Genomic DNA, 17,681 nt, shown 5'->3' with positions numbered 1-17,681 from the left:
TAGTAGAGACGGGGTTTCACCGTGTTGACCAGGATGGTCTCGATCTCTTGACCTCGTGATCCACCCGCCTCGGCCTCCCAAAGTGCTGGGATTACAGGCTTGAGCCACCGCGCCTGGCCCCCAGTAGGCATTTTATTTGCATCGTTTCAAACCTGGGAGTCAGGCAGGATGAGGCAGGCAACTGACTCATTTTATGCATGATGAAATTGAGGCAAATAAAGTTTAAATGACCAGCCTAAAGACACACAGACTTAAGCCAGATAGTCTAACTCCTAATCAGTGGGAAAGGAATACAGTGCAGGTAGCTGTCTCTGATGCTTCCCAGAAGCCTGGCCCAACCAACCCCATCTTCACCCCAATCTCTGTCGATAGGAAACGGAGAGAATTGAAAATGGCTTATTTTGGACACGTCTTTGTAGCAATGTTTTAAAAAAAGAAAGACTAAAACAAAAAAAGAAAATGGCTTATTAGCATGAAAACCTAAGAAAGCAGAAGCATGGATTATGCATTAAACTCATGGAAAGTGCTGCCATTTTAGAAACAGTGGGAGAAAAGGCTGCTAGCTAACTCCCTTTCTTTCACAGACAGGGTCTCACTGTGTCGCCCAGGCCGCCCTGGATTGCAGTAGTGCGATCGCGGCTCACTGCAGCCTCAATTTCCTGGGGTCAAGTGATCTTCCTGCCTCAGCTTCCCAAGTAGCTGGGACTATAGGCATGCGCCACCACACCCAGATAATTTTCATTAATTTTTTTGTAGAGACCTGAGTCTATGTTGCCCAGGTTGGTCTTGAACTCCTGGGCTCAAAGGATCCTCCCACCTCCAACTCCCAAAGTTCTGGGATTATAGGCGTGAGCCACCCCAGCCAGGCTGCTGCTAATTTTCTGTATGCTCACAGTAGAGGCTCACTCAGCCTTACAGGAAATGCCACCTCGAGGCCACTTCCTCACCACAGCCCTTTATGCCCTACCTTGCATTTTCCTCCGCTCCACTGTCCTAGCCAGACCACACTCACCTGGGTCATGAAAAGGCACCAGGACATAGTGGACAGGCTCCATGGGGCTGCCCCTCCGCTGCTCCACAATGTGGCGAGCCTGGATTTTGGCAGCATTGATCTCCTCACCCATGCTGCCCGTGGTGTCCAAGACAAAGCTCAGGCTGAAGGCTGGGGTGATGTCCAGCAGCCTGGGGAGCAGGCCGGAGACACAGTGAAGGGTCTGCACGTTTGTCCCCAGCATCTGGTTTCTCACATGGGGGGGTCCATCCCCAGGAGGCCACTCACCTGGAAAAGTCCCTGTCTCCCAGGCGGCTTCGCAGAAGGCTGAAGGCCTGGATGGAGGCTAGAAGGGCCAGTTTTGCAGCCTGGAGGTGCAGCATGTGGTGAGGAGAGAAGCCTGGGGATGTGCTGTCCTTGTTGATGCCTCCCCGAGGTGGCTGGGAGCTGCTCCAGTCAAAATGGCCCCCATGGCTACATTTCCCTGGTTTGGGGAAAGGGATCTGGATAGTGGAGGTCAAAAACCCACTGCCTCCTAAGGAAATGAGGCCCTTTCAGACCTGGCCTGAACCTCTCGCCCCTCAGCAAGGGTTCAGCAAGAAATGATGATGGGGCCGGGCATGGTGGCTCACGCCTGTAATCCTGGCACTTTGGGAGGCTGAGGCGGGTAGATCACCTGAGATCAGGAGCTGGAGACCAGACTGGCCAACATGGTGAAACCCCGTCTCTACGAAAAATATAAAAATTAGCTGGGTGTGGTGGTGCCTGATTGTAATCCCAGCTACTTAGGAGGCTGAGGCAGGAGAATCACTTGAACCCTGGAGGTGGAGGTTGCAGTGAGCTGAGATTGTGCCACTGCACTCTAGCCTGGGCAACAGAGCTAGACTCATTCTAAATAATAATAATAATAATAATAATAATAATAATAATAACGGCCAGGTGCAGTGGCTCACACCTTAATCCCAGCACTTTGAGAGGCCAAGGGGGGCAGATGACCTGAGGTCAGGAGTTCAAGACCAGCCTGGCCAACATGATGAAACCCCGGCTACTAAAAATACAAAATTAGCCGGGCATGGTGCTACATGCCTGTAATCCCAGCTACTTGGGAGGCTGAGGCAAGAGAATCACTTGAACCCAGGAGGCAGAGGTTGCAGTGAGCCGAGATCATGCCATTGCACTTCAGCCTGGGCAAAAAGAGTGAAACACCATCTCAAAAAATAATAATAATAATAATTAATAATAATAATGCTTTGTAGAGGGGAATTCTGGAGTAAATCTTAGGGCATGGTGGTCAATCACCACACCACATGGTGGATCTCCTGATCCCTCCAGCCAGTCCCCTAAAGCTGCCTATGGCAAGGGAGAAATCCTATCAGTGGAGGAAGAAGCTGCTCCCCTCCCCCAACCCCACCACAGTCTCCTCAGCGGATGTTCCTCCACCCACCCTGTTCCCAGCATCCTATCCTCCTAGGAGGAGATGCCATAGCAAAGGCAAGCAAGCCTACAGACAGAGATCTGTCAGGGAGTGGCTGCCTCCCATTACTTCTGGGGAGCTTTCTTGTCTGGTACCTGGAGGCTTGGGGGGATGAGTTCCAAAGTAGCCAGAGGTGAGGAGGGTGAAGCCCAGCCAATTCCCGGGGCAGCTCAACTCCTTGCAATCGGAGCAGGTAGGATCGCTCACTGGGAAGAGAGGGCAGGGCTAGAACCCAAGATTTTGCCACTCCCAGCCTTTATCCCCACCCATCCAAAGTTCTTCAGCTTTTCCTCCCAGCTGGGATGAGGCAAAAGCCCTGAAACTTACGGTCATGGGCCCACAGTGAGACTGAATGTTTGAGACTGGGGCTGTGCTTGAAAACACAGCACGGGCCAGGCATGGTGGCTCATGCCCGTAATCCTAGCACTTTGGGAGGCTGAGGCAGGCGGATTGCTTGAGTCCAGGAGTTTAAGACCAGCCTGGGCAACATAGTGAGACCTCATCTCCAAAAAGTAAATAAATACATAAATAAGAAGAAGGCCAGGCGCAGTGGCTCATGCCTGTAATCCCAGCACTTTGGGAGGCCAAGGCAGGCAAATCACCTGAGGTCTGGAGTTTGAGACCAGACTGACCAACATGGAGAAACCTCGTCTCTACTAAAAATACAAAATTAGCCAGGTGTGGTGGTGCAGGCCTGTAATCCCAGCTACTTGGGAGGCTGAGGCAGGAGAATTGCCTGAACCCAGGAGGCGGAGGTTGCGGTGAGCCGAGATCGCGCCATTGCACTCCCGCCTGGGTAACAAGAGCGAAACTCCGTCTCAAAAAAATAAAAAAATAAAAAAATAAATAAAATAAAAAACAAACAAACACAAACTGGTCACACCTATAATCCCAGCACTTTGGGAAGCTGAGGTGGGAGGATCACTTGAACCTAGGAGTTCGAGATCAGACTGGGTAACATAGTGAGGCCCCATCTATACAAAAAAATACAAAAATTAGCTGGATACGGTGGTGCTTGCCTATAGTCCTAGCTACTCAGGAGGCTAAGGCAGGAGGATCGCTGGAATCGTGGGCTGCTATGAGCCATGGTTATACCACTGCACTCCATCTTGGCTGACAGTGAGACTCTCCCGCTATCTCAAAGGAAAAAAAAAAGAAAAAAAAAGTTTCCTCACCAGAAAAGAGACAGAATAATAGCACTTACCTCAGAGATTTAGTGGGAAGACTGAATGAGTTGAGTCGATTTTATAAATCTTAGGCTAGTGCTTTGACACATAATAAGCGCTAAGTTCTTTATTTATACCTTCATCAAACATATACTAAGTCTCTATTAAATGCCAGCCACTGTAGGATGTATGCAGACAAATAAGACTCAACCCCTACCTTTAGGCAACTCAGTCCAGTAGGCATTTTATTTTATTTTATTTTATTTTATTTATTTATTTTTTTGGGACGGAGTTTCGCTCTTGTTACCCAGGCTGGAGTGCAATGGCGCGATCTCGGCTCACTGCAACCTCCGCCTCCTGGGTTCAGGCAATTCTCCTGCCTCANTTTTCGGGTAAGAGGATGAGGGGACTGTGAGAGAAGGCCCTGTGTGAGTCAGCGCGGGGAGGAAGCCACACTTCAGACAGGACTGTGATCCTCGCTATTCCTCCCTGTGTGACCTTGGGGCAGCTGCTTAACCGAGTCAGGCATTGCTTGGACTGGGAGAGATTAAGTAACATCACACCCTCTGAGACCTCAGGATGTCACACGGTGGCTGGGTGAACTTAGGAGGTGGCCGTGTGGGCTCCCACATCACCACCGGGTCATAGCTGTACCTTGTGCCAGGTTTCGGAGCTCCTGTCTTGGCCAGAGGAGGTGAGGGTGTGGCTGCTGCTCGCCCAGCTCCACCCAATTGCTATGACTGTAGAAATCCTGGTCCGGAGGATAGTAGAAAGGGAATAAGGCACTAGTCTGATCTTTCTCACCATCGCCAGCCCTAATATGCCACTCCTTCGAGTTTCCCACCCAGAAAATCCCCTACCACCCCTGCTGCTCCCACCAGACACCCCAAGTCTCCTCCACTGCCCTCTCTCCATTGTTCAGACCAGAGCTTTGCCCAGGTGGAAATTGTCCCAGTGTCTCTTCCCAGCTCAGAGTCTAACCAAAGGCCCCTCTTGGCCTGCAGAGCCCTACGACTTGTGCTACTCTGTTCACCTCTCTGACCTCGCAGCCTTCCTCTCTCACCCTCACTTCTCTCCAGCCACAGTGCCCTCCTTGCTGTTCCCACAGGGAGCACTTCCAGCTTGGAAGCGGGCACTGAGACATAGCCTCGGGGCACTGCTTGCCAGTGCCCACCCTTTCCAGAGTGAAGGAATCATGATCAGGAAGGTACCATAGGACACGATCCATCCCAGACAGGCACACTGGAAGTGAAGACCCCTCTGACCATCCCCGCAACCCTGTTCTCACCTGCAGGGCATGGAGCGCAGCCCCGAGACGCTGGCGGGCCAGGGTGTGGTCAAGGGCTCTGGCTGCCACCAGGGTCTCCCGCAGAGCCCCTACCAGGCGCGCACGTCCCTGACCCAGTCGCTCAGCATCAAAGTGCAGGTCGGGGTCATTTTTGGAAGTTGGTAGGAAGTCCTGGGCTGCATTGGCACGAGACACCTCACCTAAGGCTGCTCGGAACCGCCGGGAAGGAGACCCAGGTCCAAAGTAGGCAGCAAAGAGGTCATCGGCAAGGAGTGTTCGACCCTGCAGAGAAGAGCAGGGGACGGGGATCCAGGGAGGCCCCTTGGATTGACTGTTGCCCACCTTATATCAGCAACCGACACTCAAGGCTGGCTATGAGGGTCCTGACCCCTATTAAGAAGGGAAAGTCCTGGACCTTTTTTTTTCTTTTTTTTCTTTTTTTTTTGAGACAGAGTCTTGCTCTGTCACCACTGGAATACAGCGGCGCAATCTCGGCTCACTGCAACTTCTACCTCCTGGGTTCGAGCGATTCTCCTGCCTCAGCCTCCCAAGTAGCTGGGACTAGGTGCATGCCACCATGCCCGGCTAATTTTTATATTTTTAGTAGAGAAGGGGGTTTCACCATGTTGGCCAGGATGGTCTCGGTCTCTTGACCTTGTGATCCATCTGCCTTGGCCTCCCAAAGTGCTGGGATTACAGGCGTGAGCCACCGCGCCCAGCCAGTCCTGGACCTTTCTAAGTTGGGGAACTCCTAATTTCAGGACCAAGACTACTGGGTATTGTTGCTGCAGGGGTGGGGCCATAGGTGTCTCTTCTTTTGGCAACCAGAACCTTCAAGGAGTAGAGGCCCCATGGAATTGGGGAATCTGGCAGGGGTGTGACAGGACCCAGGGTGCTCACCAGGAAGTCCTCAAGACGAAGAGGGGGGCGGCCTGGGGGAGGCTGCTCCAGGAACAGCTGCAGGGTGACGTTGAGCGCTGCCTCCTCAGTCAGGTCTTGGTGGGTGATGGAGCCAGGGGCAGCCAGCAGGCTCCAGATGTTGGGGAAAAAGGCAGATGTCGGGGGCAGCAGCAGCTGCAGCAGAAGCAATGCTGAGGGGCCTGGGTGGGATTGGGGCACTTCCGTGGGGAGCATGGCTGAGACATGGACCTGGGAGACAGAAGGCTCTCAAGGGAGGAGGAAGCAGCCACGATTCCAAGGCAGGCGGCTCTGCTGGTCTCCATGAGCACCTGCTTTACCTTAAAAGTCGCGTCTGCTCCAGCCTGGCTTCCCCGCCCTCTCCCCCGTCACCCAGACAACCTGAGGGTTTCATCAGACCAATAGGAACATACACACCTGCCAGGAGAGGGGTCCAAGGCTCCTCCCCCAGGCACCCCTCCCTAGTCCCTGGATGAGTACCCAGCCCTGCCAAAGAAACACTCCCCACGCCCAGGAAGCCTGAGTCCTCTTGGGCCCTCCCCTACCTGGTTGCTGGGTCTTCTGGGCAGGGCTGGCCTGGGCGCGACGTCACAGGGCACTTAGGTCAGAGTTATAATTAACCGGGGCTCAGTGAAGGGGGAGGGAGGCCCCAGCAGGATGGGGGAGGACGGGCAACCCGTGGCCCCTCTGCTCATGCCTACCCAAGGCCATAGGCAGCAGCCCACACTAGGGCGGGCCTCCCTTGGCTGCAGTGTGGAGGTGAATGAGAGCTGGGGAGGAGGAAGGGAGCGAGCAGCGTGACTCAGACCTGGCACAGTGCCAGGGACAGACCCAGATAGACTCACCCCTCTGCCCTCCAGGACCAGGGCCTCACTCCCACCCTGCAGCCACCAAGGATTCGGGAACCCAGCCCCTCTGCTCCCCTGTCTGCCCACCACAGATGACAAAAGGATTTTGTGGGAAAATATTTTATTGCTGCCACCCTGTGGTGAGCCGCTGGGGGTGAGGGGTGAAGCTGGGTGGTGGATCACAGCATCTTCTGGAATAGGGCGATGGCCTCATCCACCTTCCTGAGCTCTGCTTCCGTCTGTTGGAGCTGAAGTGGAACCGGGTGCGGGCGGGGTGAGGACCCAGGTCCAAGCAAAGGGACACCCGCACGCCCAGAGCAGAGTTGCAAAGATGAGCAAGGACCATGGGGGGTCAGTGGCTCAGAGGCACGTGCTTGGCTGGCCAGGCTCCCCACCCATTCCCACCAGCATCCCCACTTCCACCTCTTGGGTCTTGCCTTTTTCCACTGAGTGGTCAGTCCCCAAGAACAAAGGAACCTGAGCCTACATGCCCCCTACCCATGGTCCCCACCTGAGTAGGATAGCACAGGCTCCCAGGAAGGTCACTTCATTTGTCAGATGAAGATGATATTGCCCCCCTCCTGAGGCTCTTGGGAGAACCACGTGAGATGAACCACTTCCACTCAAGGCTCCCTAGCTCTTGGCCCTCATGACTGGTTTTCTCTGTGTCTGTGCAGTTTACTCCATGCCTCTCTCTGGCGGAACCCAGGAGGCAGGGGACAAATGAGACTGGCTTTCCAGGGTCAACCCAGGAGGCTTGAAAGTAAGTGGTGGGAGGCCCAGGGCTCCCTGGTGCCATGCGGACCCCAAGCACAGCCCCAGGCCTGCAGGTTTCCATATTTCCGGGAGCAGGGTGGGGAATGAAGGGTCTAGCTGGGAGACAGGATGCCTGGTTTTAGGTCGGCCTCCATCTCCAAACCTGTTGTGTGATCCTGGGCTGTGACCAGCCCACAGCTGCTCCCCATGTATAAGGAGAGGCCATCCCATGGCCCCTGCTCAAAAGGCCTGGGCTGCATGCTCCCTAGTGGATTCCGCAGGGTTGAGCACAGAGTCCAGCTTCCAGACGAGGATTGGCTTTTGTTTTTGTTTTGCGTTTTTGTGTGTGTGTGTGTGTGTGTGACAGGGTCTTCTCTCTGTCGCCCAGGCTGGAGTACAGTGGCACGATGTCGGCTCACTGCAGCCTTGACCTCTCGGGTTCAAGCAATCCTCCCACCTCAGCCTCCTGTGTAGCTGGGACCCCAGGCGTGTGCCACTACACCTGGCTAATTTTTGTATTTTTGTTGTAGAGCTAGGATTTCACCATGTTGGCTCGTCTCAAACTCCTGGGCTCAAGTGATCCACCCACCTCAGCCTCCCAAAATTCTGGGATTACAGGTATGAGCCACTGAGCTGGCCTGTTTTGTGTTTAAGGCTGGCGGGAGTGAAGAAGGAACAAAGAAATCTGTAACTGGTTGTGATCGGTTAGTTGTCAACACCACAGCACGGACCAGCCCAGACCAAGGTTCTGATGGAGGAAGCGGATGGTGGAAACGCCCACCCACGCCACACACCTTGGCTTCATCTGCCTCCTGGACTTCAAGGGGCACCTTGACAGGGTAGCCTGAGGCAGCACGGCGTTCCCGCAGACGCTGGGCCTGCCGCTGCGCCTCAACTCGCTTGGCTTGCAGCTTGCTCAGCTCCCGCGCTGGGTCCACCAGCCCCTGAAGCTGCAGGTGGATGGAGCAGCGATCAGAGGCCAGGGCCACAGCGCAACCCTGTGGGGCGGGAGCCCCCAGGGCCAGGACGGCCACCACACCCGCACTCGCCAGCGCCTGCACGTAGCCTGACACAGCCGACGCCAGGACACCCGTGGCTTCATCCGCCACTTCCAGGAAACCTGCAGGGGAGGGAGGAAGGTGAGGCCTGGCTCTGTGGAGACAAGAAACCAAGCAGCCACTGCTGGACACTGGGTCCCAGAGTAGGCTGAGGGGACAGTGGGATGGGGTGGCCATGGGGGCCTGAGGCTCACAGTCAGGCCGGATCCGGGTGAGGTTGTAGTCGGCCCGAAGAGAGCGCACAGCTCTTGTGATGCTTAGCGCCAGCTCGAGGGCGGCCTCTGCCTCAGGGTCCTTCCAGGAGCACTGTGGGGTGGAGGAGGGGTAAGGGGACCTGGCTCAGGGTCCTTCCAGGAGCACTGTGGGGTGGAGGAGGGGTAAGGGGATCTGGAGGACAGGCCAGACTCCCCTCTCCAGGCCAGGCCATACCTCCGAGAGCTCCGGGTAGGGGGTAATGCAGAGGCTAGGGGGAGCTTGCGGCGCTCTCCGGGGCAGTCTCTGGAAAAGCTCTTCCGTCACAAAGGGCATGAAAGGTGAGAGCAGGCGTAGGCCAACATCCAGGCAGGTGTACAGGGTCTGGCGGGCACACTCGGCGGCCACCTGGTCCACCCCATTCAGTATAGGTTTGAGGCACTCCTAGGGAATGAGAAATACAGAGCTCAAGGCTGGAGGTCTAGCCTTGAGCCCTCGCTGTGCCTGGGGGGACTGGGAAGGGGATGGGTTAGCTTAGGTCTCAAAGCCAACTCTGGCAAAGCTGAGCCCAGGGCTCTGCTGTCCACCCGCCCCTGCCCCACTCTGCTCCTTCTCACCAAGTAGACGTCACAGAGCTCATAGAGCCAGAAGCTGTACTGGGCAGTGGTGACGGCTGGGAAGTCATAGGCCTGGAAGCCTTGGTTGCTGAGCCTCACAGCCTCTGTCAGGCGGCTGCGGATCCAGCGGTCCACCAGGCTCTCATGGCCTCCAGGCTTGGGGAGAGAGGGTGCATCAGCCAGTGCACCAGGGGAGGGTACCATAACCCTTGGGAGCAGGAGTCATGGCCAAATCTTCACCCAGAGTCTAATGAGTCCAAAGTAACCACGTATGTGCCAGGATCTGGGGAGAAGTGACAGGCCCGAGCCCCCAGTGCCCTGGGCTTTCCAGAGCTTTCTAGAGCTCTAACTGTCTCTGTGTCTATCTGTCCCCCAAGCTACATGGAGGCCCCTCTGGACAGGGGTTCAGCCTGTGTGGGTGCTGCCAGCTTTACTGCCCATCAGGCCCTTACCTGGGAGGTGGGTGAAGGCACAAAATCCTTCCCAAGGCCACGGAGGGCAAACTTGGTGGCATTCCAGAGCTTGTTACAGAAGTGGCGGTAACCCAGTATCCGGTTCACATCCAGGTTGATGTCACGACCTAGGTTGGGGGTGAGATGTAGTCCTCATCATCCTCTTCCCAGCCCATGCCCACCAGAGGCTCAGGGTGGAGGTGGGGATGGCCTCACGGAAGGAGGAAGTAGCCGGAAGGAAAGATTTGGGGCCCTTACCTTGGGACGTGTAGGCGCATAATCCAAACCGGAGAGCATCGGTGCCACACTCGGGAATCCCCGCTGGGAAGTCAGCTTTCTACAGGGAAGAGGCAGAGGGAGGAGCATCCTCAGCCAGCTCGATCCACACTGTGTTCCTGCTCAGCCCAGACCAGCCCTCCATACCTGCCCTTCCTTGGCCTTCTCCACCTCGCTGGGATCGAGGTTGCTGTTCAGTAGCTGGTCATGGAGGCCCTGAGGTTGGAATGGGAGCAGTCAGGTGGCTGCGGCCACAGCCCCATAGCCCTTCCTGGCTGGCCCAGCAGCCAGCCCACCTGCAGGGAGACTCCGTGGATGACATCCAGGGGATCGATGACATTGCCTAGAGACTTGCTCATCTTCCGGCCGTGAGCATCTCGCACGATGGCGTGGAGGTAGACCTGCAGGGCAGGTGGGGAGGCCCGTGAGACGCAGTCACCTCATCCCCAGCCTCAGTGCCTGGCCAAGACTGTGTCTGATCTACCCCACTATGAACCACAGGCCCCACTGAGTGTCCCCAAGAGCTCATTCAGCGCCTTTATGTGAATCAGAAGTACTCCCTCCTCTGGGAAGACAAAGCCCTGGGCTGGGGCACAGGAATCACTGAGCAGGGCCCAGTCCGGATTTCAACCCCCACCAGCCCTCAGGCCAGGCTGGCCCACAGCCAACCCCGTGCCCCAGCCACTCGGGGCCCACGGTGCAGCACAGGAGGGCAGAGGAGGAAGCTGGGGGCTGTGGGAGGGTCTCGGCTGTCTCCGCACCTCTCTAAAGGGCAGTCTGCCTGTGAGCTTCAGGCCCAGCATGACCATCCGGGCCACCCAGAAGAAGAGGATGTCGTGACCGGTCTCCAGCAGCGTCCCGGGGTAGAACACACTCAGGTCTTCTGACTGAGGGCAGACCAGGGTGTGAAGGGAAACCAACACCCACCCTCTAGTCCCCTGTCCCGCCCTGCCCTGGCCCCAGGAACTCACCTGGTTGGGCCAGCCCAAGATGGAAAAGGGGAAGAGGCCGGAGGAGAACCAGGTATCCAATACATCCTCATCTGAGACAGGCCAAAGGTCAGAGGTCAGAGGGAGTGGAGCTCTGCCCCCCCAACTCCCTCCAAACCCTCAAGGCCCTGCCTTGCCTTGCTGGAGACTTATCTTGTCAGGGGACACTCCAAACTCCTTGGCCGCCTTCTCCAGGGCCTCTGCCTCGTTGCGTCCACTCACCCAGTACCGCCCGTCAGGGTCCTGCCGCACGTGCAGTGATTACCCAAGAGGGTGTGTCTGCTTCTGCCTCATCCTGCCCCTCCCCCCAACCAAGGACCCAATAAACCCACCACTTCCCCAGGTGTCCCGGCATCCAGCTTTGGCTCTCTGCTTACCTCCCCAGGGGGCACTGCTGGGTCATTGACAGTGACGAAGTATGCTGGGATTCGATGGCCCCACCACAGCTGCCTGGAAATGCACCAGTCCCTGCAAATGTGGGGGTGGGGAAATCAGGGAGGGCCTGGTGGAGCCCAGTCCAGGCCCTGCTCATCCCTTGCCCAGCCCCTCCCACATGGAGGGCCCTACACACCGGATGTTGTCCATCCAGGCATGCCACGTGCGCTGATGGGCCTCAGGCAGGATGTGGAGGTCGCCCCGAGTCACGGCGGCACTGGCGGCCTGGGCCATCTCCCCGCAGCGCACGTACCACTGCGGCCGCAGCAGAGGTTCTACTACGTCCTTCGACCGGCTGCAGGTACACGTAGGTGAGAAGCCAGGAGGTGAAACCCTGAGGAGCCCTCCACCTCCCTCCCGTCCCTGGCCCCCACCCTCACTTGCAAAGTGGCACCACCATGGGGTTGTCCTCGATGCCACGGAACAGTCCCCGCTCCTTCAGCGCCACCAGCACCGCCTTCCTGGCCTCAAATCTGGGCAGGCCCTGGGTAGGAATAAGGCCTCATCATGGCAATGCCCAGCCACCCCTCCGTCTCCCCGACCCGGGCACTCATGCCCCAGGCAGCCTCACCAGGAAAGGCGGAGGCACGTTGATGAGGGCCCCCCGGGCGTCCATGATGCTGATGGCCTCCAGCCCATGCCGCTGCCCAACTTCATAGTCGTTTTGGTCATGTGCGGGGGTGATCTTCACAGCACCTGAGTGTACATGTGGGTGCCTGAGTCATGAAAGACTCCACGGAGCTCCTTCCTACACTCACCTCTTTGCTGAAGGATGTAGATCTGAGACCACTTCTGGCCTCTACCTGTCTAATACGGTCCCTTGAGAACCACCCCAAGCTCTGCCTGTTTGGCTGAAGCTTATTTTCTTTTTATCTGAGAGAAGATGGACAGCTAGGGTGCAGCTCCAATCTCTTCCTCTCCCCGCAGGACCAGCCCCTTGCCCACCTGTGCCAAACTCCATGTCCACAAATTCATCGAAGATAATGGGGAGGCTCCGAGACAGGAATGGGTGGATCACGTTCTTCCCCTTCAGGTGCTGGGAGCAGAAAAAGATATAAAAAAATGCATTAAGTGGGGTCAGGTGCCATGGTTCCCTCCTGTAATCCCAGTACTTTGGGAGGCCGAGGTGGGCAGATCATGAGGTCAAGAGATTGAGATCATCCTGACCAACATGGTGAAACCTCGTCTCTCCTAAAAATACAAAAATGAGCTGGGCGTGGTGACACGTGCCTATAGTCCCAGCTACTTGGGAGGCTGAGGTAGGAGAATCACTTGAACCTGGGAGGCGGAGGTTGCGCTGAGCCGAGATCGAGCCATTGCACTCCAGTCTGGTGACAGAGTGGGACTCCATCTCAAAAAAAAAAAAAAAAAAAGAAGAAGAAGATTGTATAATGTGATTGTGGGGATTGTGGTGCATCCCTGTAGTCCCGGCTACTCAGGAGGCTGAGGCAGGAGAACAGCTTGAACCCAGGAGGTAGAGGTTACAGTGAGTCAAGATAGCTCCACTGTACTCCAGCCTGCCGACAGAGTGAGACTCTGTTTCAAAAACACAAAAACAAAAAATTAAAAAAATTAGCCAGGTGTGGTGACGCATGCCTGTAATCCCAGCTACTCAAGAGGCTGAGGCATGAGTACTGCTTGAACCTGGGAGGTGGAGGTTGCAGTGAGCCCAGAAGGTGTCACTGCACTCCAGCCTGGGCAATAGAGTGAGACTCTGTCTCAAAAAAAAAAAAAAAGAAAAAGAAAAAAAAAATGCATGAAGGAGCCTGGCACCATGGCCCACACCTATAATCCCCACACTTTGGGAGGCTGAGGCAGGAGGCTTCCTTGAGGCCAGGAGTTCAAGACAAGCCTGGTTAACAGCGAGACCTTTAAAAATGCACTAAGAGCTAGGCCCAAGTCCTTTTCCAGGGCCCTGACTGTCCCAACACCTGAAAGCCCCCAAACAGTTCCCCGCAGCTTCACCGTCACAGCTGGCAAAGGAGCTACGATCAGTTTCTAACCCAGTTTCCTCTCCTCAGCCAGGGGCCTCAGCCCAACCCCTCCACCCTGGTAAGTATGGGAGCCCTTTTTGGCCAGAATTCCTTCCCCAGCTGTGGATAGTCCCCCACCTGGTATCTGGTATCTTTGGGGTGCACAGCTACAGCCACATCTCCCAGCATTGTCTCAATCCGAGTTGTTGCCACCACCACCTCCTCGTCGCTATCTGGGGTGACAAAAGGCCTTGTGGTCTCGGCCCTGGCCCCTTCCTGCCAATCCCAGCCCAGGATCCTGGTGCCCCTGGCTCCTACCTGAGCCTTGGACCTTATAGGCAAAGGACACGAGGACCCCAAACTCCACCTTCTCCTTGTATCCAGGCACGGAGAGCAGGGTGCGACCCGTCAGCTCCTTCTTATCCACCTGTAAAATGGGTATTTAGAGGCGTGGGCCAGGGGCCAGGGCCAGGGTAGATTGGAGATGGAGACAGGCCAGGTGGGGGGCGCACCTCAATGTCAGAGATGGCGGAGTTGAGTGTGCAGGACCAGTTAACAAGGCGGGTACTGCGATAGATGACGCCTTCCTCATGAAGCCGGACAAAAGCCTCTGTCACAGCTGCTGAGAGTTTCTGGAGTGGAGCAGGGAGAAGTCAGAGAGATGGGCCTTGTGTCTGGAGGCCCAGGCAGACAGCCAGGGGTCCAGTGAAGCCTGGCCTGTACAGAGTCCCACTGGCCAGCACAAAGACCCCTCTGAGGGGAGTCCTTTTCTTTGGGGGGAGAGGGGACTAAGGAAACACAAGAGCAGGCCACAAGCCTTGTGATGCTGCAGATGGCAGGGAAGACACTCAGCTGGGGACAAGTACTGGTGCCGAGGACCCTGGGGGTTCAGGCTCCACGGCAGGCGGGGTCCTGATCATGTGCAATCTGGAGGAATCTGGAGGTCCCAGAGCGAGACAGGGAATAGGAAGGGCCATGACGTAGGAAGGGCCATGACGTAGAAAGGGCCATGGCAAGGGGTGGGAAGTGGTGTTTGCAGCTGAGCCCTCCATGGTATTTTATGTGGGCCACCTACTGAGAGAGGGCTGCAGCACCTGTGCTCTCTTCTGTGGGGGTCCCACCCTGGGAAGCCTCCTACTCCTGCCCCAGCTTTGAGACCCCTCCCACGTACAGGGTCCATGGTGAAACAGGCTCGATCCCAGTCCAAGGAGCTGCCGAGCTTTTTCAACTGGTGGTAAATCCGGTCACCTTTCCTGGAAGTAGACAGACAGGCTGGGGCCAGCACTCATGCCTGGGCTGGAGGGAGACATCAGGTGGCTGATGGGGCAGCATGGAGCTCACTCATCCCTCTGAAATTGACCTGAGCCCTAGAGACAACTGACTCTGCTTCTGAGGGTTTGACCCTCTGGCCAGGGGTTACAGGTGACAGAGGTCTTCTGGATAGCAGACAGGGAGGCAGGCCTGCGATGCCCACAGGAATGCTGCATACTCACTCCTCCTTCCATTTCCAGACCTCCTGTAGAAAGGCCTCGCGGCCCAGCTGGTGCCGGCTCAGCCCCTGCTCACGCCATAGTTTCTTCTCCACCACCACCTGGGTGGCAATGCCTGCATGGTCACAGCCAGGGTTCCAGAGGGTGGTCTCCCCACGCATGCGGTGCCTATTACGGGGCATGGAGGACCAGAGAGTGAGCCAGGCCAGTGGAGCCTAGCACCAAAGGAAGCAGAGGCTTCAGGCAGGGAGTCAATGAACTCTAAAGAAGCAGGGAGGCCAGGCGTGGTGGCTCAAGCCTGTAATCCCAGCATTTTGGGATGCTGAGGCGGGTGGATCACCTGAGGCTGAAATTCAAGACCAGCCTGGCCAACATGGCAAAACCCTGTCTACCAAAAATACAAAAATTGCCAGGCATAGTGGTGCATGCCAGTAATCCCAGTTACTTGGAAGGCTGAAGCATGAGAATTGCTTGAAACTGGGGAGGTGGTGGTTACAGTGAGCTGAGATTGTGCCACTGCACTACATCCTGGGGGAGAGTGAGACTCTGTCTCAAAAAAAAAAAAAAAAAAAGAACAAAGAGGAGGCTCCAGTCAAACAGGATAGCAAAAGTTCTAATTTTTGAAATAAGTTACTAAATAGGAACAAAATCGTATCTGGAAATAGATACAAGTCCATTTAGTATTTGTGAAAAGTGGCACTTCCTATCAGTAAAATAAGGAGAAACTATTCAGAATATTTGTTTGGAACAATGAGCTAATTATTTGGGAAAAAAATCTCCTTTTTCCCCAATAGTCACAAAAAGTAATTTTAGATAGATTAAAGAATTCAAGCCAGGTGCAGTGGCTCATGCCTATAACCCCAACACTTTGGGAGGCCAAGGTGGGAGGATTGCTTGAGCCCAGGAGTTGGTGACTAGCATGGGCAACATAGTGAGACCTTATCTCTCCAAAAAGAAAAGAAAAAAAAAGCCAGGCATGGTGGCATGCACCTGTGGTCCCAGCTACTTGGGTAGCTGAGGTTGAGGCTGCACTGAGCTGTGGTTGTGCCAATGAACTCCAACCTGGCCAACAGAGTGAGACTCTGTCTCAAAAATAAATAAATAAACTAATTATTTTGTTTAAACCATGTTCACTAGGAAAAAAATGTGGCTACCTTAAGTTATTTATAAGGTATTATGGCCAGGTGCAGTGGCTCACTCTTGTAATTCCATCATTTTAGGAGGCTGAGGCAGGCTGATCACCTGAGGCCAGGAGTTTGAGACCAGCCTGGCCAACATGGTGAAACCCTGTCTCTACTAAAAATACAAAAAACTTAGCCAGCCATGGCATTGCGCACCTGTAGTCCCAGCTACTCAGGAGACTAAGACACAAGAATTGCTTCAACCAGGGGGGTGGAGGTTGCAGTGAGCCAAGATCACACCACTGCACTCCAGCCTGAGCGACAGAGCCAGACTGCATCTTAATTTTTTTTTTTTTTTGAGACGGAGTTTCACTCTTGTTACCCAGGCTGGAGTGCAATGGCGCGATCTCGGCTCACCGCAACCTCCGCCTCCTGGGTTCAGGCAATTCTCCTGCCTCAGCCTCCTGAGTAGCTGGGATTACAGGCACGCACCACCATGCCCAGCTAATTTTTTGTATTTTTAGTAGAGACGGGGTTTCACCATGTTGACCAGGATGGTCTCGATCTCTTGACCTCGTGATCCACCCGCCTCGGCCTCCCAAAGTGGTGGGATTACAGGCTTGAGCCACCGCGCCCGGCCTAATTTTTTTTTTTTTAAAGTATTCAATCTGTTCTCATATAAACAAATTTGGAGGCCAAGTATGGTGGCTCAGGCCTGTAGTCCCAGCACTTTGGGAGACTGAGGCATGAGGATTGCTTGAGCCCAGGAATTCAAGACCAGCCTGGGCAACATAGCGAGACCCTCTCTCAGTTTTATTAAAAAATTGAAAAACAAAACAAAAACACAAACACAAACAACTTGGCCATTTTATGGTATGTGTATTTAACAGAATGTGTATTTAACCGCACCCAGCCAGTATTTTTTTTGACCATATTGATTTAGTACATAAGATACCAGTGACTGGGTGCGGTGGCTCACACCTGTAATCCCAGCACTTTGGGAAGCTGAGGCAGGTAGATCATGAGGTCAGGAGTTTGAGACCAGCCTGACCAACATGGTGAAACCCTCTCTCTACTAAAAATAAAAATAAAAAAATTAGCAGGGCGTGGTGGTGCACACTTGTAATCCCAGCTACTCAGGAGGCTGAGGCAGGAGAATTGCTTGAACCGGGATGTGGAGGTTGCAGTGAGCCAAGATCATGCCACTGCATTTCAGCCTGGGTAACAAAATGAGACTCGGTCAAAAAAAAAAAAAAAAAGATACCAGAAAAAAATTCTTAAAATTTAAATATAATAAACCCTGGTTTCCAAAAATGGTAATTTAAAAATACTTTCTAAAAAAATTTGTCACCCAGAATATTTCTTTGTATTTGTTACTAATTAAAATATTAACAGTGAACACAGTAACAGAAAGCAGGAGAAACATTTATAATAACAGGAAAACTACCACATTATAATATAATGAAAACATTTACAATATATAACAAACAAAAAAATCAATACCCAGAACAGGTAAAAAATTCTCAAAAAGCCGGGCGCAGTGGCTCACGCCTATAATCCCAGCACTTTGGGAGGCCGAGGCGGGTGGATCACAAGGTCAAGAGATCGAGACCATCCTGGTCAACATGGTGAAACCC

The 17,681-nt window shown here is 54.5% G+C and overlaps 2 protein-coding genes across 11 annotated transcripts in view; both read right to left on the bottom strand.

Moving 5' to 3' along the window:
- The window catches only part of VWA7 (von Willebrand factor A domain containing 7), an 18,541-nt gene extending 11,764 nt beyond the window's left edge, over nt 1-6,777 (bottom strand). For 3 of the 5 annotated variants that reach the window (XR_005199070.1, XR_005199072.1, XR_005199071.1), the window contains exons 1-7: nt 6,383-6,600; nt 5,820-6,068; nt 4,920-5,201; nt 4,286-4,382; nt 2,561-2,671; nt 1,280-1,475; nt 1,013-1,182 (exon numbers count right to left, since the gene is read on the bottom strand). Coding sequence is in view for 2 of the 5 variants with exons in the window: in XM_037736317.1 (XP_037592245.1) it covers nt 1,013-1,182; nt 1,280-1,475; nt 2,561-2,671; nt 4,286-4,382; nt 4,920-5,201; nt 5,820-6,053 (1,090 nt within the window). In the remaining 3 variants the exon portion in view is untranslated. The other 2 variants (XM_037736317.1, XM_037736318.1) reach the window with 2 other exon arrangements.
- Nucleotides 6,778-6,789: 12 nt separating this feature from the next.
- Nucleotides 6,790-17,681, bottom strand: part of VARS1 (valyl-tRNA synthetase 1) — a 16,931-nt gene continuing 6,039 nt past the window's right edge. For all 6 annotated transcript variants that reach the window (XM_017522343.2, XM_017522345.2, XM_017522346.2 and 3 more), the window contains 22 exons: nt 14,927-15,091; nt 14,605-14,686; nt 13,946-14,065; nt 13,752-13,860; nt 13,572-13,666; nt 12,406-12,496; nt 12,032-12,156; nt 11,841-11,944; nt 11,597-11,755; nt 11,403-11,493; nt 11,163-11,268; nt 11,008-11,078; nt 10,798-10,923; nt 10,333-10,437; nt 10,184-10,252; nt 10,019-10,097; nt 9,761-9,888; nt 9,309-9,464; nt 8,929-9,135; nt 8,694-8,805; nt 8,236-8,561; nt 6,790-6,933 (listed from right to left, as the gene is read on the bottom strand). In XM_017522343.2, the coding sequence (XP_017377832.1) occupies nt 6,865-6,933; nt 8,236-8,561; nt 8,694-8,805; nt 8,929-9,135; nt 9,309-9,464; nt 9,761-9,888; nt 10,019-10,097; nt 10,184-10,252; nt 10,333-10,437; nt 10,798-10,923; nt 11,008-11,078; nt 11,163-11,268; nt 11,403-11,493; nt 11,597-11,755; nt 11,841-11,944; nt 12,032-12,156; nt 12,406-12,496; nt 13,572-13,666; nt 13,752-13,860; nt 13,946-14,065; nt 14,605-14,686; nt 14,927-15,091 (2,695 nt within the window). In that variant the 3' untranslated portion in view covers nt 6,790-6,864. The remainder of the gene's footprint in view (nt 6,934-8,235; nt 8,562-8,693; nt 8,806-8,928; nt 9,136-9,308; nt 9,465-9,760; nt 9,889-10,018; nt 10,098-10,183; nt 10,253-10,332; nt 10,438-10,797; nt 10,924-11,007; nt 11,079-11,162; nt 11,269-11,402; nt 11,494-11,596; nt 11,756-11,840; nt 11,945-12,031; nt 12,157-12,405; nt 12,497-13,571; nt 13,667-13,751; nt 13,861-13,945; nt 14,066-14,604; nt 14,687-14,926; nt 15,092-17,681) is intronic.

This window comes from Cebus imitator, unplaced genomic scaffold, assembly GCF_001604975.1.
Source record: "Cebus imitator isolate Cc_AM_T3 unplaced genomic scaffold, Cebus_imitator-1.0 Scaffold24, whole genome shotgun sequence".
NCBI classification, from domain to species: Eukaryota; Metazoa; Chordata; class Mammalia; order Primates; family Cebidae; genus Cebus; species Cebus imitator.
Note: the sequence above shows the minus strand (reverse complement) of the source record. Positions and strands in the feature narration are given on the sequence as shown.